The 24,342-nt window shown below is 36.2% G+C and overlaps 2 protein-coding genes and 1 pseudogene across 2 annotated transcripts; 2 read left to right on the top strand and 1 right to left on the bottom strand.

The window, feature by feature from the left end:
* Window positions 1-360: 360 nt before the first annotated feature.
* Window positions 361-1,403, bottom strand: LOC102516866 (annotated as a pseudogene).
* A 7,147-nt stretch (window positions 1,404-8,550) lies between these two features.
* Window positions 8,551-9,596, top strand: LOC102520273 (olfactory receptor 51G2). The gene has a single exon (XM_032490515.1). The coding sequence runs from the start codon at window positions 8,586-8,588 to the stop codon at window positions 9,594-9,596; it is 1,011 nt and encodes a 336-aa protein (XP_032346406.1). The 5' UTR covers window positions 8,551-8,585.
* Window positions 9,597-18,939: 9,343 nt separating this feature from the next.
* On the top strand, window positions 18,940-19,984 carry LOC102520515 (olfactory receptor 51G1). The gene has a single exon (XM_006183097.2). It carries the CDS (start codon window positions 18,940-18,942, stop codon window positions 19,885-19,887), a length of 948 nt encoding a protein of 315 aa, XP_006183159.1. The 3' UTR covers window positions 19,888-19,984.
* The last annotated feature ends 4,358 nt before the right edge of the window (window positions 19,985-24,342 follow it).

Here is a 24,342-nt window from a genome sequence, read left to right on the forward strand (position 1 = left end):
ATGGACAATTGTTTTACTGATAAAACCAGCCCCTCATTGATCTTTTATAGTCTAGAGTCAGAATCCTCAATTTAGCAGCTGGGAAAATGTGACTTTCATTCAACACATATAACCCAAAGCATCTGTTGCCATTTCTCCTCACCACTACCAAACAGTCATCACTCATGATCACAATTACAACCATTTATTTAAGCCTTCTGCCTTTCCTTCCCCCTTGGTTAGATTAGGTACTTCTTGAGAGGAAGACCTGAGTATTTTTTATTTTTTAATTCATGGTGCCTAACATTCTATTTGGCACATAGTGGATCATAAATAGCATTTTTTTTTCCATTGGTTATCTCTTCTGATATAGAGAAAATTTCATTCTCCAGCAAAGACACGTTGTACCAAAAAACGCTTGCACAAAGCAGCCTAGATCTGCTGAGATTAGAGGCTGTAAACAAGAGGGTTGAGCAGCGGTGTCATGAGGAGGCAGGCATTACTCATGGTGGTGTAGAGAACTGGGGAAGTGTTCTGGGTGTAATGATGCAGCACTGCCAAGCTGATGAGGGGCAGGTAAAACACAAGCACTGTGGGGCACAGGTATGCAGTGATTTCCAGTTTCTGTCTTGAGTCCCCAGTTTCAGAATAGTGCCTAAGATCTTCACGTATGAAGCTAGGATGAAGACAACATCTGATGCAAATGTGCAGAATCAAAAACCAAGCCGTAGGCACTGCTAAAAGTGACATCCCCGCAGGCCAAGTTCAGCATATCTGGGTAGTAGCAGTAAGAGTGTGAGAGGATGCTGGCCCCACAGAAAGGAAAGGTCCTAAGGAAAAAAGGCAGAGGGGCCAGCAGGGTGGCACCTCGTATGAGAACAGCTACACTAAGGCAGGCAACAGTATAGTGGGTCAGGATCCTGGTGTAGTTTAGTGGAGCACAGATAGCTACCAAGCAGTCAAAAGCCATGGCCACTAGGACACCTAATTCTATACAGAAGAGGGTGTGAATGAAGAACGTTTGGGTTAAGCAGGCATCCAGGCCAATGTGGTGGACACCAAACCAGAAGACGGCCAAGACACTAGGCATGGTAGACAATGAAAGGCCTAGGTCAGTAAGGGCGAGCATGGCCACAAAACAGAACTGAGGTTCATGAAGATTCCATTCTGCTCTAACAAGGATGAACAGAAGAGCATTGCCCACAAGGGCTATGAGGTAGAGGAGACAGAAAGGAATGGAGATCCATTGGGCAGCCTCCAGACCAGGAATACCAATGAAGGAGAAGGTGGGCCAATTAGAAGCAGTGTTATTAAAAGCCAGCATGGTAAGATGTGGGTAGGACTGAAGTCCAGGATGCTTTTGGCCCTATAAAAGAGAAATCATGTGTCAGGAAACTCAAAAACCAAATTAAAAGTAAATAGATTGTTCATACCTAGAGTTATAGAATTAGGATATGGAGAACTCAAGATTTAGTTTATATGTATAACTTCAAAATTATTTCTCTTGCTATATAGACGGTAAGCATGAAAAGATGCTCAACATCACCATTTATTTGGAAAATTTAAATGAGAAATACAAGATACCATTAGAATGGCTAGAATTAAAATGACTACAAGTGCCATGTGTTGGTGAGGATGTGAAATAACTGGAACTCTGGTGGCATACAGATGGTGGCAGCCTCTTTGGAAAACAGCTTGGCGACTTCATATGAAGTCACACACATACTTATCATACAGTTAGCATCATTCAACAATTTCACTCCTAACAATTTGCCCAAGAAATAAAAACACATGTCCACACAAAGACTCATGTCCATGTAAAGACAGTCAAAATAGCTTTATTCATGACAGCAAAAAAAAAAAGGAAATAAATCCAAATATATATGCAATATTGAATGGATAAACAAACTGTGAATATCCATATACTTTAAATTTAAAAGGACATAATTACTGAGATGCAACAGCATGAATGGATCACTTATACTCTGTGAAAGAAGGCAAACACAAAATACCAAATAGTGTATGATCTCAATTGTATGTAATTCTAGAAAAGACAAAGTCAGTGATAGTTGATCAGAAATTTCAGAGGTGAGCAGGGAGTATGAAGAGATTGGCTACAAACAGGTATGAACTAACCTTTAGGGAGATCAAAATGTTCCATACTATGGCTCATGTACTAATTATATGATTTTACACATTATTTACAAGTCATAAAATTGTAGCTTATTAAAATGTATCTCTTTAGGATTCCCCCAACCCCAATTCCTTCCCTTCAACACATTCATAAAGGACATGTCACTCTAGTTTGTGAAATAACTTGATCCCCGATTACCAGGAGTTGATTATATCTGGGATGGGTACCAGGCTATTTTATTTTATTCACCTATCTGATTCCCACTAAATGGTTCACAGACTACACAGAAAAGAAAATTAACTCTATCCATTTTTGTCAACAGTGCCTTTTTCATTCTTTCTCTATTTCAAAGAGTGCTAACTTTCTACATTTATCCTCTTCCTTACAAATTTAAAAATTCTGTGTTTCTCATTGGCTTACATTTCTGCTGCTTCTCTTCTGTTCTGATTCATATAAAATTTCTGAGCAATTTGAATTCTCTCAAGTCTCCAGTTAACTCCCAAACTAGTCATACTCTATCCACATACCTTTTCTGAACAAGTGTTCAAAAGACCCATAAACATCTCTACCCAGTTGCCTCACAGGAATTCAAACATATGCCCTAAGCGTAAGAGTTAATGTAACCCTTTACAACCCTTACAACTTATGTATTATATTCAGAAATAGTATTGATGAGACAATCACATATGCAATGCCTGTTTATTTTACTGTTGATATTGTAGTTATGAAAAGCCAGGAGCCAGATTGTCTGAGTTCAAATGATGGTCCTGTTCTCACTAGTTGTTTATCATTCGCTAAGTCATCTCTCCGTGCTTACTTCCCTCTTTGTAAAATGAGACTAATATTGCCTACTCTCCCTAGGGTTCTAATGTGAAATAACTGAAAATAATGCCTCACTGTAGTAAATACTGTTTAACCAGAGGCTTTTATTATTAAATCTCACCATTGTTCTTCATCTTAGTCATTGTTGTTTTAAAACAAACTCTAGTAATTTCTTTTTACTGTCAGATATATCTGTTGGCAGGATTACTGTAATACATTGAACTCCATGGCTCAGTGTGGGGAATTAGAGCCTTACTTCGAGGACTTGGTGATTTAATGGCACTTTACAAACCAAGAGCAGGTCTCCCAGGTATCTGGAAAGCTCTGCTGAAATTTAAAAAGCCCTGGGAGTTCCCAGCTATCCAGCCAAGGGCTTAAAATTATTTTCACCCCAAGGGATCATTAAGAAACAACAGAGTATATCTTAAATATGATACATCTTAGAGCATCCTTGTGTACTGGAGAAACCAAAAGCTCTCATTTTATTGGAACCCAGTGGGTCTGAACCATTTCTTTCTTCATTGTATGAAAAGCAAATTGGAGTGAAAACATATATATAGAACTATGTTTAGATGAGATGGACTGTTTAGGAAATGTTAAGCTATTTAGCAAATACTAACTAAAAGGTACTTAATACAAATATGTACGCACACATTGTCAAAACTTAAAACATAGAGAATTGTTTCTTGTAATTTGGGAGCAAAAACACCAATTCTTTTCCCCAGAAAACTGTCTAAATTTATCTTTTTGAATAGATAATAAAATAAAGTGATTTAGTACAAGGCATACCTTGTTTTTTTCTTTCAAGAATTTATCAAAAGCATATTTTGGGCAGTATAAAAAGTCCCTCTGAGTTTTAAAAAGATCTTACTATTGCTTAATAGCAATGTAATAAAATGCATTAGCTATTTCCCTAAATTTTAGATTGTTTATACTTCATCAATATGAATAATCACACGATCTTGGCACATATAATTTTGTGCACTTGTGTATTTCCATCAGAGAAAATGCTCAAGTTAAATTGCTGGACCAAAGTCAATCAATTTTATATATTTCATCCCTGTCAAATTTCCTTTCAAAAATGTTAAATAAGTTTACATGCACAGAACTATGATTTGTCTGCTTTTTCTTCCCACTTGTCAATCTCTTAAATTTTCTAACATGCTAGACCAAAAAATAAAAAAGTGAACTATTATTCCTTTAATTTATATTGTTATATTGATTAGTGAAGGTAAGAATTTTTTTTAATGTATCGCTGGACTTTTGTGCATTTTCTTTTGTAAATTGCCTAACCAGGCATTTCAAAATATTCAAATGGATATTTCTGGAGTATTAACTCAGGTCTACCTTTATAAGATAGAGGCAAGTCAATTATTTTTCAGAAAATGAGTCCACGTAGGTAATTGATTGGGAAACATTATTAAATCCAAATTTCTAAACCAGGACCCCATTCACAATAGCCCTCAAAACCACTCTGTATCTTTATAGCCTTTTCTCTGATTCTGCTTCCATTGTGACAAAATACTTGAATTTAAGATTATTCTGGGGAATACTATGTGGTAAAACTCATAGTTAGTTATCTTTTTTTTTTCAGAGCAGCATAGTGAGATGTAATCTAAATATAGTAAACCTCACCATTTTTAGGTGCCTCATTGTGACCTTCTGCAAATACATATACTTTCACATGAACATCACGATGTTCAAAATGTGTATATTTTAATCAACCAAAAATGTTCCACATGCTGCTTTGAGGAACCCACTCCCTCATGGAGTGTTGACTTTGGAAACCACTTCTTTTATTTCTTTATAGTGTATACTTTTCCAGAATGTCATAAAAGTGGATATATACAATAGATATACAGTAGATAGCTATTGTATTTTGATTCCTTCACTTTGCATTATTCTCTTAAGATGCATGATACATGCTGTTACATGTGTAGAAAATTCACTGATTTTTTACTACCAAATAGTATTACAATATGTAGCTATACCATGATTTGTTTATTCATTCACCTTTTGATGGGTATTTGTGTTGAGTTTTGGGCAATTATGAATATTTGAGTTTTAAACTCAGACATATGCAAATTATAACTTTGATGTTATTTTTAAAGTATATTTTATTAGGGGGGAAAATGCTCTAGATCATGAATGACCTTTGAATCCTACACTGCCTGCCATGGGGTCTTCTCTAGTAATTCACTGAATTGATCTGAGAACTTTATACATAAAAAAGTAAACAATAAAAGACATATGAAATTGCTTTTCTATATTCCCAAGCATGACTCATCATAAGGAGAGTCTCCTGCTACAGTTACAATATTCCTAACTGAATTCATGGCAATTTGACCATTCTTGTGAATGTCATTGAATCTGTGTATTTTACTAGCCTGAAAGATCATGTGAATATTTTAATTTTAAACAGCACAAGTATCATAACTGAAAAAAAGCCCTTGTCATTCAGTTACATGTTTATGCTTATGTAAAGTAAGTGGGATGTGTACGGATAGGGTGTGGGATGATGACAGGAAAACACACATTGCTTATCATTTAAGAGTTCTATGGTAATTTCTACATATATTCACTTGGGTTCCATGTCTTAAAACATATACTATGAATTGAAAAAGAGTTCAAACAGATGCCTGTAATGCAATTAACTTTAGAGAATTGCATTAAAATTCAATTTAATGCAATACGTGATAGAAATATAAAATACGTGATAGAAAATATAAATAACCCTCAAATTTAGATATTACATTAAAATTGTAGATACTATATTACAAAAATTCAGAGTGAACTGTGATGACTCCAAAACTTAATGAATGGTTTTCAGTTCACCTGATACAAAAAAGTACCCAGTCCTTGGGGCATTTGTGGAGCATTCCTTGGAAGCAATGAAAAGTAGACTTTAAATCAATAAGGGACTTCCCAGGAGATTACTCTTCTCAGGAGACAGCTGCATCAATAATAAAAAAATTCAAACCAGGACACATGGAAAAGAAAGCTGTCCCTGCAGGACGTTAGCAAACACTCTGTCTTGAGATGACAGGTAAGATAAAAAACATTGTTTACATGGATTTGGAAAAAAATAAATAAACAAAAACAAACAAACAAAACTAAGATTAAAGATACTTTGGATAAATTACCAGAGAAACTCTCGCCTGTCATACAAAGAATTACAGGAGTATAGAGGTATTTCTGTGAAAATACCCCTGATTCGTTTCCCTCAAGAACCTGAGATGTTTAGACAATGATACTGAACCAAATAAAAGGAAGTAGATTTAGTGCAACCTTGAACATGAGACGAGCAGAACTATCCAGACCTGTGTTGACACTAACCATGGAGTTCAGCCTCTCCCTGAACATAAACACTCTTTGAGACCAGAATACAGGTTCTGAAAATGCTTAAAAACCAATGAATAAGAAAAGGCACTAAGAAGATACCTGGCACCAGACCATTAACACTGCAGGGCACAATGATTGATCTGAGCAGAACATGCTCTTATCCAACAAAAAGCAAGTTTCCTATGCCTGTGAGTCTGTTTCTATTATGTAAATAAGGTCATTTGTGTCATTTTTTTTTTAGATTCCACATATAAATGATATCATATGGTATTTGTCTTTCTCTTTCTGGTTTACGTCACTTGGTATGGTAATCTACATCCATCCATGTTGCTGCTGTACAACAGAAACTAACAAAACATTCTAAATTAACTATACTTCAATTAAAAAAAATTTTTTTAAGAATGAATTTTCTTGACCCTCTCTCACCTTCTATATTTTTACAAAGGTCAAGATTTAAAAAGAAAAAAAGCTAATAGATCTTCTGAGGCTAATTCCAATTTCCTTAATTTTTAAAGATAATGTGTAGAACTGTAGTGGCTGCCTTATTATTATTTCTGAAAGTATCGTCTAAATTAACTCCAGGTTGAGATTTTCGAAAAACTAACTAGCCTGCCGAGTGAAAGAAAGCAGGGACAAGTGGATAGGATCCTTGTGTTTCTTGTCCTCAGTACTAGGGCAAGGCAGTGAGGTTTTAAAATATAAAAAAAAAAAAAAGATTTTGTTTTATTTATTTTCTAAGAATCTTACCTTCACCAAAGATTAGACTTGTGGGGAAATTTGAATCAGAGCAGCTGGGAAATACTCAGGCCACCAGAGTGAAGATCTGTATGCATGTTACAAGCAGGGAATAGGGATTCTGAGGTGTTTATCTCTACAATGGACCACAAGCAACACAACTAATGACATTAGTGAGTGAGGATTGGGGAGAACTGGGACAATTTTTACATGCAAATAATGTAAGGCTTATCTTTTGTGGGGAACAAGAGTATGTATGCAATACCCATTTAGTTTCATAAATACAAAATATGGTGAGGGATGGATTCAGAAAAAATAAATCTGTACTTTGCTGCCTTGGGAAGTAGACTCAATGTATCCACAACTGATCTTATCTGAATAAATGAGTTTGGGTAACATAGACCATGACTGGTCTCATCTCTGATGTATGGTATATTTTATTTGAATCTTAAACAGACTTCTCACCTCATTAGTAAATATTGCTAATTGTGCTTTTTTAGATCTTTGCTTTAATCTTAAATAAAGCCTAAAGCCAGGCATATAGAGAATAATAATTAATTGTTATTGAATTTTTGAGAAAATATTGAATTAGATCATATTGAATTAGATCAACAAAATAGGCATCATATAATATTTTTGTTGTTACTAAAAATGGACAATTTACTACCAGTAATACATAGTAACTGTGTAAAATGTCCCTAGATCCTTTTAATTAAAATTAAAAACTGTAAACTTCTAAAAAAAGATAAACATGATTTTAAAAAATAATCTGTTAAAGATTTTAGCTTTTGAAAAAATACAACTAAATATTATTTATTTATGTCAATTGACAAAAAATAACATTTGTATTCAACAATGAATAATCATATAATAGTTAATCATAAATCATGCACTGAAGGATCATTTTTAAAACTTTAAATCATAGAATAATTTTTCTAAAATACGACTAAAAAATATGTAAGAAAAATGAAATAAAAATACATTCAAAATACAATCTTATTACTGTATATTAATAATAACTATTAAATTCAACAAACATAATTATTATAGCAAATCAATGCAAAAGTTCCAAATGTTTATTTTAAGTTTCTACACTGATCTCATGGCAAAAAAAAAAAGTATATAAAATGTGAACTTGAACTTCAGTTTGGGTAGCAATATCTCATATGTATCATGTTCACCAAGGCAGTAAGAAATACCATAGAACAATATACTACTATAACTAAAATTATAGGTATAAATTTGCATGCATTTTTAAAAGAAATTTATTTAAAGTATATTATTTATTTTGGCTTCTCCTTTTAATATGTCATTATACCAATTAAATGACTTAAGTAAACTTAATATCAAGTGTATTTTTTCTCATTTTTCTCCATAAATTACAGTATCTGTGGAATTTGATCAGAAAAAGAAGGTCCTGTTTTCTAGTCCAAAGGCTCAGATGCTCTATATTAGGACACAGCACTTATTTTCGTATTAGACACATATCAGATAAATAAGAAAAATTAAAATAAGAAGTATTACCAGTAGTCATATGAATGCTCAAGTCAATTTCTAAGGTCTGTGTCTGACAATGCATTTCACTCTAGGAAAGGCATGCAGCCCTGGCATCATGTTTCCTACCAATAGCACCAACTCCATATTCTCCACCTTCCTGCTGACAGGCATCCCTGGGCTAGAAGCTGTGCACGTCTGGATCTCCATACCTTTCTGTGCCATGTTCTTGATGACCGGGGTGGGCAATGTGACCATCATGACACTTATATGGAAGGAGCATGCCCTCCATGTGCCTATGTACCTCTTCCTGGCCATGCTAGCTGTCTCTGACCTGGGTTTGTCCCTCTTCACTTTCCCCACAATGCTGAGGATATTCTGGCTGGATGCTCGAGAGCTCACGTTCCCTGTTTGCTCCACCCAAATGTTTTTCATTCACACTTTCCAGATTTCTGAGTCTGCTATCATGCTGGCAATGGCCTTTGACCGCTATGTGGCCATTTCTCGTCCACTGCACTATTCCTCCATCCTCACCAACAGTGTAATTGCCAGGATTGGTTTGGCAATTTTTGTGCGAACCTTGACTGTGCAGGTGCCCCTCCCGATCCTCTTAAGGGGGTTGTGCTTCTGTCACTCCAACGTACTTTCACATTCCTACTGCCTGCATCCTGATATCTTAAAGCTCTCATGCTCCAGCACTAAGATCAATAGCACTGTTGGACTGTTTGTGGTACTGTCCACCATGGGACTTGATTTTCTTCTCATTCTCTTCTCATACGTTCTGATACTGAAAACTGTACTGAGCATCGCGTCCCACGGTGGCCGCCTCAAAGCTCTCAACACCTGTATTTCCCACCTCTCTGCTGTGATCCTCTTCTTCACACCCATGATATGCCTCTCTATTCTGCACCGCTTTGGCCCAAAACTTCCTGCCCACGTCTACGTGACCATGGCCAACATGCATTTTCTCATTCCTCCTGTGATGAATCCCATTGTGTACGTGGTGAAAACCAAGCAGATACGAGATAAAATTCTGAAACTTGTCATCAAAAAAGGACCAGGAGAATCTCAAGTCACATTTATTACATGAATGAGCAGTATCCTAACAGAGAAAGACTGCCTCATGCAACAAAGAGCTTGCTGATATTCCAAATGCCTGCAAAGACTCTATTTGACCACTGATTCTTCTGAATTATATGGACTATTAGGTTGGATAACCTCAAAAACTATTTCTGCTCTATGATTTGAATGAAGATATACTGAACAATATTATCAGTAAAATAAACTTTGAAATAGGTAACTCTTCTCATTATTTCTTAGCCCAGTGGTTCATATATTTCAGTCAGAGAAGTTTGTAGTCTTAGAGTTCATTCTGGGCAAAGCAAAGTGCTCGTTGTTACCATCTATGTATGTATCACCCTTGACAGGGTGATAGCTATTTACTGAATCTACTTTATCCTTAACTTTTTGAAGAGCTGGAGATACACTGTGAATTAAACAAAGTTCTTGCTTTCACAGTGGTTTGTTTTCTTAATGTTGAAGTAGAAGATGACATGAAAGAAACAAACAATCATCTAATATTGCTGTTGAAAAGAACTATAAAACCATGAAATTTACAATGTCAACACTTTGATATATCAAAGTTTCTAGTACCAGATTCTAAAACCACCATCATTTATAAAAAATGTATAATGTTTAAATTCAGTCTTTCAAGTATGCTCTCACTGACTTCACAGCATCTGGACTTTGGCCTTGAGATCTCTAGTCCCACTCCTTCAAAACCCTCACCTTCTATAAGTCTATGATAACCATTGTTATTTCATTGTCTTTGATATTTGCTATAGATCACACATACTCCAGAAAAAGGCCATCAATGTTTATTCTTTCTTGTGTTTTATATTTTTCAACTCTAAACATAACTTTGGAATCAATTTAAATATGTTTATATTTCCTACTCTTACACTCATGTGTTTGAATTCTAATTAAGACTAAAAAATGTTAATATTTATATTGTAGTAAGTATAAATGAATTATCTTTAATTTTTCCTTCAGTGCCTAAATACATATTTTTTAAACCCTTGACGACATTTTACATAATCTACAGTAGCAATTTCAAACGTTCACAACTCTTCACTAGGACGTACGTAAATGAATCTATTATCTAGCTGTGCCCTCAAATTCTTCCTTCCCATATCAAAGACGTATTGTTAAACTCCTTTATTCAAAGAAGATCAAACTTTCTCTACTTTTGAATTCATTTATTTCAATATTATCAGAGGTGTTCATGTTTGCCTGCCTCCCCATACTTTTTTCTCTTTTGTTTATATATTATTACATAATAGTTCAAGCATACAAAAGATGTATAAAACGATACAACAACCTGCATATATTTTTCTACTTGGTTCCATTGAACATTTTGCCACCAACTGAGTCCAAATTTCTTAAGTAAAACAAGTTACAATGAAGGAAAAGATTTCTTGCTAAATCAGAGACCTCAAAGTCAAGTCACAAAAGTAATCACACAATTTAATCTTCTTGTTTGTTCTTCCCTTCCTTGTTTTATTATATTTAATGCATATGTGTCTGTGTGTATATAACAAGTATATGCATAAGCATATATAATACGAATACAAATGCTATATGACATTATTTTAAACACTTTCCCAAAAAGTCACCACCAAGTATTTTTGTCACAAATATGTTTTTGAGTTTCACCTGTATTGTCACATGCAACATGAAAAATTCGTTTTCATTGTTGTAAACATTCCTCCGTTGTTCAGAATACAAGAAGGAGTTCTGGAGATCCAGTTCCTCCAGCTAATCCTGCCTCTTTCTCTACCCTGCACATCACCATTCGTAGGATAGAAGAGGTCCCTAGAACTCTACATATTCATCCCATCTGCTTAACATCCTGTGACTCAGCCCTGATCTCTGGGTGAGATCTTCTGGAGTAATTTCATTATACCTGCTATTCCTGTATATATGACTCTTATCTCATCCATTGGCTTTAATTCTCATATGGCTGCATAAAATTCCTTTTGACTTATATTCTGCTGTTTCAACCAAATTTTTATCCTGCCTCTAAAGTTTCCTCCAGCAGTAGGCTTAATCTTGGCCCATGAAATGTCTCCACATCAGAATGAATGTGTTACCTACATGGCAAAAGGAACTTTGCAGATGTGATTAAGTTAAGGATCTTGAGATGAGATTACCCTGAATTTACTAAGTGGGCTTGAGATAATCATAGGATTCTTATAAGAGGGAGGCAGGATGTCTGAGAGAGAGAAGACACTACATTGATGGTTCTGAAGGTTGAGGAAAGAGGCCATGAGTCAAGGAAGGCAAACACTCCTGAGAATCTGAAAAAGACAACAGTTTCTTCTCCATAGTCTCCAGAAAGAGCTTGTCCTACAGGTACCTTGATTTTAGCCCAGTAAGGTTCATTGTGGATATTTAATCTCCAGAACTGCAAGATAACAATACTGTGTTGTTTCTAGACACTGAGTTTGTGGCCATTTGTATCAGCAGCAACAGGAAATTAATACACTTTTCTTACCAAGAGTGAATTTACTCCACTTCTTTAACTAGAAAAAAATTATCTCCAGTGACCCCTTTTTCACTAGCTCCTTCACAACAGTTTAAAAACTTATCTAGGACTTTTCATCAGATAAAGTTGTATTAATCATATGGCCATTTCTAAGCACTTAATCTACTTTTTCCCTTTGGCCCACAATTAATCTACATAAAAACATTTGCGTAAATTGTTCTACTCTTTTTCTTGTCAAATCATTTTAAAATATCTTATGGTGGAATATAAAACACATACAGAGAACTTCATGTGATAAACGTGCAATCTGACAAAATGTGATAAATGTGCATTTTTGTAAAATGATAATCCATGTAAATATCACCTTAGTAAGGAAATAATAAATTGTCAACATCCAAATTTCCTCTGCAGCTTTCCTGAATATAACCTCACCACTGTCACTATATTAAATCAGTATATTGACTTTTATAGTGTTCATTTCATTTTTTATTGTGACTATTTAAGTGTACCTCCTTAAAGAATATAGTTTACTTGTAATTAAACTGAAGTAAAAATTGTTTTCTCTTCCACTCCACATACAATCATATTTTGTGTCTACTACTCCATTGAAATTGCTTGGGCAAAGGTCACCAGTGAACTCTAAATGACCAAAATCAAATACCCTATTTGGAATCCTGCCTCTTCATCACTGGACCTCTGGTTGATATTTCACGCTAATAGCTATTTACTTGTTATTAAATATCTGTGCTTTGTTGGCTTCTCCAGTATCTCTGCATTCTGGTTCTTCTCTGATCTCTCTGGATAATTCTACTTACTGCATTTTCTGCCAGCCCCCTGAATACAAATGTTTCCCTCCTCAATCCCAAACTCACCCTCTCCCCTGGATTCTAGGCAGGTTACTGCCTCACTCCTGGATAACTCCCTGTGTGTGCTACACAGAAATCTTAAACTCAAAAGCCCCAAATACAACTTCCTGTCTCCTGCTCCGTCCTCAGTGCTACTTCCTCATGCTCCCACTTTTGAGTTCTGCATTGGTGTGAATGGCATGTCCATTCACTTCTTCACTCCAGCCATAAGTATGAATTATCTCCTAGGTGGTCCTCTCCCTCCCTCACTCATAATTTCCAATCACTTACTAATATTGTAGATTTTCTTTCTTAGTATTTTGCCGTCAGTGCTCACTTTTACATTCCACTGTTCCTGCCTCAATTTAGACCTGAATAATTAAGCAGATTATTGAACCGTTCTGCTGGTTGGCTTCTCTGCCTTCATTCTCAACCAACTCCAAGAAGAACTGTAAATAGCTTTCAAATCTAAACATGATTATGGAGCACACTTGTTTAAGCTTTTTCATTGTTCCTCTTCACTTACAGATTAGTCTGTGCACACAACTACGTCTGTTATTCTTTGATAATTTTCTAACTTGTCATGTTCACCTCTGACTATATATTCTATGCTCTGAAATGAATAACTTTCCCATTTAACCATCTGATTATCTCTAGCAAGCTCTTACAATTGCTACTGCAATACTCTTTTCTTTAAATATTCTTCTTATTGTTTAAGGGCCCATAAAGTGCCACTTAGTTTTGAATTGATAATTGCAGTCCTAGTTTGTCACCTAAGATTAGAATGATTTTTATGTCATATTGGAAGCTAGTCATGTTTCACACATGCTGAATGAAGACATTTCTAACACATGATCAGTATGGTCATGGCAAACTCCTGAAAATGCACAGAAGATCCGCATAAGAAAAAAGTTAATGCAACTGATCTGTTTTACTCAGTTCTTGCTTTTCTCTGTAGTCATATCAATGGCTGGTCTTGACCAGATTCTGAGAACTAATCTTCTGGAATCTTCATATAGTTATTGAGTAATAACAGCATTATCTATGCCCAAAGCTGTAGGTCAAGATGAACCAAGTTGTAGCACACATATAACCTTAGAACTTATTACAAATATCACATGTGTTGCCTGGTTTGGGGTCTATATATTCTGGTCATGTGACAGTTGATGTAACCAGCTCCCTTTAAGAACTCTGGACTCAGAAACCCAAGCAGGATTCCCTGGATAGAAACATCTCTCATGTGTCTCTGAGGTTTGTAGCTACAGTGACCCTAGAAGAAAGAGACGAGATACTTGGAAGGCTGTGTGTGACTTCTCCAGCCTTCCTCTATACATACCTTTTTTCTGCTGTTCCTACACGGTGTCCTTTGCTGTATGAAATCTTAGCCATGAGTATAACTTTATTTTGAGCTGCACGAGTGTTTCTAGTGAATCACTGAACCAGCTTATGGTTGTGGGACCCCTGAGATGGTTCTTCTACTTCATGCCCAGTGTGGTCCCTACCTCACTTTTCTGGAACATTCCTGTCTATCTCCACACAAGATTTGTGTCTTACAGCACTCTTTGCTTCTAAACAAAATCCAGCCTCATTTCATATGCTGTTAATAAAACACTTTTATCTCCTCACCCCTCAAATCCATTCCTCAGTAAATATAAAGAACTCACTTTGAGGAGGGATGGAGGGCAGAAGGGACAACACAAGGGGAAAGTAAGCTCTATATTATTGTAACAAAGACTGATCAGTGCAAAATGAGTTTATCTTGGAGGAGCTGTATTATTATCTAATATTATGATTAATGCTGGAGATACTCCACTCTCACTCAAAAAAGATGTTTATAATTTAAGAAAAAACACTGCTTGATTTGGAGGAGGAGGGTTGGAGGATATAAAGGACTGTATGTCCCAAAGATCTAAATGTCATGCCAGATGCTTCTAGGTCTAGAATATCTATGACCTATGTGATACATTCTATCTCTAAGAGTTAAAAAGGTCTCTGTCTGGAAACAGAAGAAAGCAAGCCTGAAGCAGAACTGGGTGTGTGTTCTAAGCTTATGTCATCTGGAGAGCTGGCAGAGACCCACCAAAATGAGCATTGGACCACTCTGTCTGGCACATGCACATTTGATGCTTCTCTGAGACCCTATACTACAGGGATTGGGTGTAAGTCTTCAGGGAGAGCCAGAACAGTGCTTTATAAACCTGCTCACTTGCCACTGAGCTCAGGCCAGGGAGCCTCATGGATCCCTAGCTGCACCACCATCCAGAGAAGTTGTGTCCCTGACCTGGGTCTGGTGAGTGAGAGAAACACCTTGAGCGAGTTTAGCTCACATCATGTTGTATTATACTCAGGATGGGAGTCAAGAGAAGTCACATGCTAGTGTAGATATGGGTGGAAGGGAAGGAAGGTAGGAAGGCAGAAAGGGAGGGAGGAGGAAGAAAGCAACGAACAAGCAAACAAAGGAACAGAGGAAGGAAAAGAAAGAAAACTGGAAATATGATTTTTAAATTTCACACTACACTGTAAAAGAGGCAACACCAAATATTTACCAATGAACCTTTCAAGATGAAGAGTTATGGAGCTTTCTTGTCTTAAAAGAAATAATTTAAAGGACTGACAATACTGAATCTAGCCTATAAGATTTTTTATAAGTGTAATAGGTCTGTACTTATTCTCTGAAGAACTGATATGACCTAGTTTAATGCAGTGTTTCTTGGGCCATGCAAGAAACTCCTGGACTCCATTTGGGTGGCTTTAGTGCTATGGAGCATCATTAGCACCTTTAAAGATCTGCATAGCCCGAGAGCCTCCTAGCATACAGGCAATGTAGCAAAATTTCTCAGAAAGTTGTACATTTAAAAAAAAAAAGACTTTTGGAAGTCAAACTTACACTATCTTCTACACATATTAGACACTGTCCAACAAAATGTCATAACTGTTTGGTTTCTAATGATGAGACACTTAGAGGGAACATTATCCAGAGAGAAACGTGCATTTGGCCTGCAATGCAAGCTCTGGCCTTTGTCCCGAGGTGTCATCTCTTCCATTCCTAAGTAACTCCCACCATTTTAGAATTTCTTTGTGAGCAAATCCAGACATTTTGTAATGTGTGTTTCTTCTCCACATGTAGATGAATCGTTTAAGTGTATAGCTGCTCCTTACTAAATATTAAACATACAAAAATCCTTTCTGATTATGGGAGTAAAAAAAATATCCAAGTGGCTGATTTTTTCAGACAAGAATGCAGACTGGAATCCTTCAACACAGGTAAAATCTAGATAATCAGTTATTAAGTGAGGCTTAGAATATTCACAGATTCAATTCAGGAAGGTAGAATTCCTTCATTACTTATCATAGTACAATGAACGGCTTTCTAAGACAGACTTGCACATTCTTTTTAGAGATATTGCAGAGTCCGTTTAGCAGAAGTTGGACAAGATGACTCTGAAAAATATTAAAAACTTTTTTTATGATTCTTGGGGAGCAAAGCTCAAACTAAAAGATGGCATTTTTTGTTGCTCACTTTGTGACTGAAAACATCTTGCCCAGTTTTCATACAGGAGGGATGACATTCCCATCTGCTCACACTCAGCAGGGGCAGCATGGGAAAAGTAAGCAGGGAAATGCTATTAACCTCTGATTATATCTACTGAGTCCTTAAACACTTCCCACATGACTGAGGCATACTTCTCTCTTCTCACCACTAATGTTCACACCTAATTCGGGTGACGTGCTGTTCTTTGGATAACTATGCTTGATCAGAATTTGGCTTCATGTATCCTATTATCTCTCTGCAAGTCCAGATAGTGTGGTCAACCCAGGATAGTCACTGAATTTGCTGAAAGAATTAGTTCATACCATTCCAAGATGCAGTACCTACTATTGTTTTTATTCCCTTGCTTTCCTGTCTCAGGTAATTCCCTGCATTCCAAGTGTCCCTGATTCTTCTCACCCAGTTTTATGTTTTGTGGATCCATTCTTCTTGGGAAGGTGGAAATTGCATTTCTGATGTGACTGGGTCTTTATATGGTTCAGTACCTCTCCCTGGACAGAATCAGACACGTGGGCTGAATCTACACCCTACGTCTATGCTTAAAGTCTGAGAGCAGCAGTTTCTCTTTTCCTGACATACTTAGAAGGTGGAGTCAAATCAAAGCCTTCGCAGTAGCCCCGAAGACTTTCCCCGTTTGTGAACTGATCACCAGCTTGTCACATATCATCTTACGTCTTCTGAATATAAAATTATCTTCTTTCCTACTCTTATGATGTTTCAGGAGTTGATTTGCTATTTTATTTATACCAGTGTGTTAAATATCCTTCCAGGAATATTCATGCTGGATCTTAGATGTTTTACTTTTATTAATAACAATGTATTTTCTACATTTATGATAATTTCAGTCTATACATTTTGTTGGGTTGCCTTTCCTGTTTGCTGAAAAAACACTATAGTAAAAAGTCTATAAATAAAACTTTTCAGAAGCAGGTTCATGGATACAAAGTCTACTCATCACCTACCTCTCCCTCTGTAACCACAATTCATAGAGTTTGTATTAGGACAATATAGATTCCTAGGACTCACCCACCCTCACGTCCTGATAAGTGTACCCACACAAAAACCCAATTTTCTTCTTTCTATAACACATCTTTTCTCAAATAAGATATGCCTGCATCTGCTTGTCCTCTTTTTTTTTACAGGTGGTACTTCTACTTTCTCCTTAGCTTGCCTTATAATTACTGCCAGAATTTTTTTAGTATTCATTTACCTTGCTTGTTTTGGTGCTGATACCATTGTTGACCTTTCACAGAATTTCTTCATTTGGTTTCCCTTAGACTAACAGTTAACATGGGAAATGGGGATTGTGGGTATTCCTTATGGCTTTACAAGGCAGCATTATAGTTAGTTTATGAAAAATAATTAGAATATAATGAGGATTATCTAACTGATAACAGCTGCCACATAACTGACTACCTCAGAAGATGTTGAGAACTTCATTGTTAGGAGAATTTTCCCAAGAAGTTGACAAAGGAAATCATCATTCAGTGTGAACTTTATATATGTGACCAAAGTTTCTTTTGAACTCTATGTACTCAGATTTTACATTTTACTTTATTTTTTAAAAGTAACTGTCCTTGAAGTTATCCAGGACTATGAAAAAGGTGAGTCATGGAGAACAGGATGTTAATTCACAGTTAGAAAATTTTATATATCCATGGTAGTGACCACATGAACTAGTTTATGAATGTTTCTGTGTTAATCAGTGGGTTACCCGACCTTCAAAGACATAAGCTATACACTGCTTGTTATTTTACTACTGAAATTGAGCACATAACAAGAGCTCACTAAATGTGTGATGGCACTGAGAACATACTGCATTTCCAACTTACAAATATTATCTAGTCTTCATTTTCTTTCTCTCACATGTTGGTAGCAGCTATTTAGAACAATTTGAGAGAGCTTTAATGCCGATTAAGAAAGAACTTATATCTAGTCAACATACAAATCTAGCTCAGTCTTCCTGATGTCTTCTTGTCACAGATACTATTTTTTTATATCCTGACTGTCTTTCAGGGCAAAGGATACATCTGGTAATATCAGTTCAGAGACAGTATTAACATTCTTATATGGACTTTATTTTCTAGCTCCCAAGCAGTCATTAAATACAATTATCCATATCTCAGTTTTTTTAGAACCCTATATTATGGTACAAAAATAAATTTAGATAATGCACATGGCTTTGTGCTCTCAGTACAGGGTTTCCCTTTGCATTTTTAAACCTTAAAATATCATCATATTAGGAAGGAATTTTCTATATCTAAAAGGCCAAATTTGCTCCTGTAAACTAGGCAAACCACCACGAGGGGAAGCACTACCTTCGGGGGGGGGGGGGTCTAAAAACTAAGATTCAGTTCTGAGAAGAGGAGAGCACTATCACCCTGCAGGGACAGGCCATGGGTGCCATATGTGATGAAATGATAGAAAAAATGCTGCAAAAGAATAAAATTTTGCTGTTTTGAAAATTTTTAAGGGCAAACTTCTCGGAGTTATGGCCACTGCTACCAACAACAATGCCAGCAGCTTCTTCTTCATACTGATGGATCTCTCAGGACTGGAGGCTGCTCATGGCTGGACAGCTATTCCTATCTGCTCCATCTATGGTCTCTCTTTGCTGGGCAACATCACCATCATGCACGCTGTCAAGTCTGTGCCCAGTCTCCACACCCGCATGTACCTCTTCCTCTCCATGCTCTCAATGGCTGACTTGGGCCTCTCAGCTTCTACACTGCCATCCATGGCAGCTGTCTTTCTCCTAGGCCAGAGGAAGGTGGGAGCTGCAACCTGCTTTATGCAACTCTTCTTCATCCACACGTTCTCAGTCATTGAATCATCAGTGCTATTGGCCATGGCTTTTGACCGCTGGGTGGCTATCCGAGAGCCCTTATGCTATGCCACCATTCTCACAACCAAGTGCATCAGGGCCATTGGGCTGGCCACTGTGACCCGCAGTGCTGCCCTTCACCTGCCCCTGCCTGTACTCCTCAGAAGACTGCAATGCCAGCCTGTGAATCTTCTGTCTCATTCTTACTGTGTTCATCCTGATGTTCTAAGGCTGGCCAGTTCCAGCACTCGTGTGAACAGTGCCTTTGGACTCTTCATTATGCTCTCCACGTTGGGGATGGATGCTATACTCATTCTCCTCTCCTATGTGCTAATTCTGAAGACAGTATTGAATATTGCTTCCAAAGCTGAGCGGCTCAAATCCTTCAACACTTGCATTTCCCACATTTGTGCCGTACTATTATTTTATACCCCACTAGTCAGCTTGTCCATGATCCATCGCTTTGGGAAAAAGAAGCTGCCAGCTCAGCTATACATGCTTCTCTCCTATCTGCACTTTCTTGTACCTCCAATGCTCAACCCAATTGTCTACAGTGTCAAAACCAAAGAGATTCGAATTCGCATTCTGAAGATACTCCACCCTCAAAAGCTCTGAGCCACAGGGATAAAATAGTGATTGTGATAATCAGCCTGCTGACTGAAGACATCTCAGAAAGGAGCCAGAGAGTGCCTTCCATCGGATCTAACAATTAATCATTCAAAACAGACTGAAATGCATTATGGTGTCTTTCAAGCCATCAAAGCAGTGCCTGTTTGATGAAAAAAATAAAAAAGAAACATGTTTCTTATTCTGCAAACGTCATTATCAGTCTACAAAAAACTCAGATTGTTACAGAGGAAACTGACAGCCTCTTGAGAGTATCATTTACATGTAAAGGCAAGTACATCAGAAGAGTTGGGTTCAAAAATGATATCTAAGACCTTTTCCAACTAAAAACCTAGAACCATACAAAAATTAAACCTAAGAGGGCCTCACTTGTACTTTCTGAAAATTTGACAAATATGTGAAATTAAAAAAAATGTTTTTCCTAGAGTTAAGTCTATTTTCCTGAAATAGACTTAACTCTAGGATCCAACAATCCCACTCCTGGGTATATATCTGAAGGAAACTCTTAATTCAAAAAGACACATGCACCCCACTATTTACAATAGCAAAGATGTGGAAGCAACTTAAATGTCCATCAACAGATGACTGGATAAAGAAATTGTGGTATATTTATACATGGAATACTACTCAGCCATAAATAAAATAATGCCATTTGCAGCAACACGGATGGACCTAGAGATTGTCATACTAAGTGAAGCCACGAAGAGAGAGAAAAATTCCATTGTTGGTATTGGAATCCAGAAAAAAAAAAAAAAAAAGGAAGGACACAAGTGAATTTATTTCCAAGCCATAGACACACTTACAGATATAGAAAACAAACTTACAGTTACCAGTTTGAGATCTTCAGATAATAACTACTATGTATAAAATAGATAAACAACAAGTTTATACTGTATAGCACAGGAAACTATGCTCAATATTTTGTAATGGCCTAAAATGAAAAAGAACATTAAAATAATATATATGTATAAATTAATCACTATGCTATACACCAGAAATTAACACAACATTGTAAATCAACTATGCTTCAATTAAAAAAAAAAAAACTAAAAAAAAGAAATACAACATGAATAACATTGGTAATTTTAAATTCTGATAGCCTCATTAAAAATAATAAGTGAAAATAAATGAGTGAAATTTAATGAGTGAAAATTTAAAAATATGAAAAAATAAAAAGGTGTTTTTCTTATGATTTGCATACTAACTATACATGTCACTTACACTAGAATATACAAGCCAAGTAGACTATTTCAAAAAATTTAAATGCACTTAAAGAAATAAAGATATTAATTATCATAATAGACTGAAGTGTGTCACAACGTGAATATTATACAGCTTAGTATTTCTTTAAGCTCCATAACATATGACTGGTGGATACAGCCTTCAACATTCTTCAGCCCTCTGATTATAGTTAAAGCACTGCTCCTTACTTCTAATGGATACATGGGATATTCTGTGCCCTTATAACTACCATGAGATGCTATAGTTTTTGAATGATGGATGCCATGTACAATTGAATTTTCTCTGAATTTTAAGGAAGATTTAAAAAATAAGCTAAGTAGTCACTCTGGAAGACCATTTTTATGAGAGGTGACTAGGCTTCCACAAACAAGTCAAAGCTGAAGAAACCGATTGGCTCTCTAAGTTATGGTCTCTTTCTTTCTGGATAAACCTTCAGCTTAACTTCTCTGATAGAATTGATCCATTACAAGCATAACCAGTAATAGGTCAAGTAAGTCTGTTGCTTACATGCTAATACTTTGCATCAAATTGTATTGTAGTTATTTACAATTTTGGAATGAAAAAGAGAAAGGAAACATATTACCAATATTTGATTTTTTTCCCCTACAGAACCATTCATTTAAATAATATTTATTCATCTGTGCTGGGCCACTTCCTATGCAAAGCATAAAGAAAATAAATTGTGATATTACTTCCTCGGTGTGAAAGTTTAAATCATCAACGGAAACAAAATTGTAAACATATAATTTCCCACTAAGTCAAGGTGCATTGGTAGCAGATACCACAGCTAAGAGTGAGGACACAAAGAAGGATGTGTCCATTTGATTAATGGGATATTCAGAGACATACCTTTGAGGTAATGAGTTTTAAGTGGAGACTAGAAAAAATAAAATATTTAAGCATAGCAAATAAAGCCTTTCTTGCTCTGACTTCATTTCAACAGATCCTGCATTCCAGAAACACAAAAATAGTTGAAGTGCCCATGAACATGTTGTAGTTTCTAACATCTCACCCTAGTTCATCCTGTAACTCCACCTGGAATGTCCAATGCTCTAACCCCTTTGGCATCCCTGTACTGTACCCCACATATGACATATTATTAAGACACTGCAGATACCTTTTGTTACCCTCCTAATACACTCTCTGTTAAGTTAGCTGACTTTGCTTATGATCTTATAACCTCATGTATCTCTGTTCACTAAATTTTAACTGCTTTGAGATATAACTGACATATAAAAATGGCACATCTTTACAGTGTCCAATTTGATAAATTTGACATAAATACGCACCTATGAAATCATCAGCACCATCAAGTTGCTTTTTTGTACTCCTTCCCCAGTACCTTTCTCCACCTAAACTGTCTCAAATACTGAGTTAGTTTCGTTACTACAGATTAGTTTGCATCTTTCGAAAATTTTACATAAATGTATTCATAAAGTATATGCTCTTTTTGTTATTGCACTTGCTTTTTTCTCTCAGCATGATTATATTGTGATATATCTATGCGGTTCATGTATTATTCTTTTTACTGATGAATAGTATTTCACTTTATGAATACATTTATACAATGATTTGCACTACATAGTAAATTACCATGTAAATACATTATTAATGAGAAAAATTATACTTAGTTTTACTTTACTCATGTAATTCTCTGCATTCCTTAGCGTGTGTCCAAATTTGTACCTGATATCATTTTCTTTTAGCCCGAAAAACCTTATTTTTTTCCTAGAAATTTACTAGATTAGAATTATAAATTGTAGGAATATTTTTCTTATACTACCTTAAAATATTATTTCTCATTTTTTAATTTCTTTCTTGGACAGTGAAAAACCTGGATACCACTGTCTACAATTCATTTTCTCATCATTTTATCCTTGTAGCATAAAAATAGTTTCAAAGTCATTAATCCATATTCCTTCCGGGAACACATTTACAAACTCACGTACAGTGTTTGTATGCAGTTCTTTTTATCTTTAAACTTACAATGCCCAGTTAAAACACCATTTTTCTAAAGTTACTTTCCCCTTTCCCCCTCATGTCCCCCAGTGAGATTATGTCATGTATTGGTAATACAGATGAAATATTTTTTTCACAGTTGGCCATCCATCACGGGATCCCTCAACTTTACTTCCCCTTTTAAAATTTTCATACAACAAAGTTCATACTTTGTGGTTTACAATTCTATTAGTTTTGACAAAGCATACAGTCATGTTCAAACAAACAAATGGGAAAAAGGTGGAATGTACCCCAAGGTGCTAGATTACATATCTGTACACCGTAAATACACATATGTGTGTGACTGCTTATGTCCATATTTTTCTTTGTGTCTGAACATACTTATCACAGCTGTTTTAGAGTTCTTTTATTCTAATTCCAGAATCTGTTCATCTTGAGACTTTTTCCATTGATTGTTTTGATTTCCTCTGATTAATTTTTTGCATTTTTCATGTGTCTATTGTTTTTATGTGCCCATGGGCACTGTAGGCACTATGTTACTGAGAATCACGGTCATACTGTATTACATAAAAAGAGTCTGATTTGACATGGCAGGCAGCTGATTTTATTGGTAGATCCTTGTCTTGGTTTTAGGCGTTTTTTAGGGTGGATGCTTACTAGCCCTTACTTCTGGGTTACAGTAGTCTCTTATGATTGTCTCTGATCCACTCCATTGGCATAAGAGAGAGTTCCACCCCAAGGTTATGGGGATGGGTGAAACCATGACACTTGACATTGCAAATAAAAGTCTGGCAACAGTATACTGGCCACAGGTACTCCCAGACTGGGGAAACAGGATCACATGCCAAGCAAGGGACACACAGGAGTTGCACTTGGGAACAGAGTGAACAAGCAGGAGTTATGGCAGGCAACTTCTATATTAACAAGGAGGTGGGGTTACCCCCTTGTTCTCAGAGGACTACTTGACTGGCTTGTTTGAGTAATTTCATGAGTTGGCAGGGAAATGAAACCCATTAGTTGGAATGCAGTTGGTTTCACTGTTAGGGGAACTAGTGAGGGGAGACTTTTCTGCTAGATGTGGGGCATATTTGGTAGCAACAGGGAAACTCATGGTTAGGCTTCTTAATACACTCTCACTTTAAGGTGCCCAAGTAGCACACGACACTGAATCTTAATTTCATGAAACCAAAACCACACCACATACTCTTATTCCAGTGGTGTGGTCCTTCTAAGGTTTAAAAT

Source organism: Camelus ferus, chromosome 10 (genome assembly GCF_009834535.1).
Source record: "Camelus ferus isolate YT-003-E chromosome 10, BCGSAC_Cfer_1.0, whole genome shotgun sequence".
Lineage (NCBI taxonomy): Eukaryota > Metazoa > Chordata > Mammalia > Artiodactyla > Camelidae > Camelus > Camelus ferus.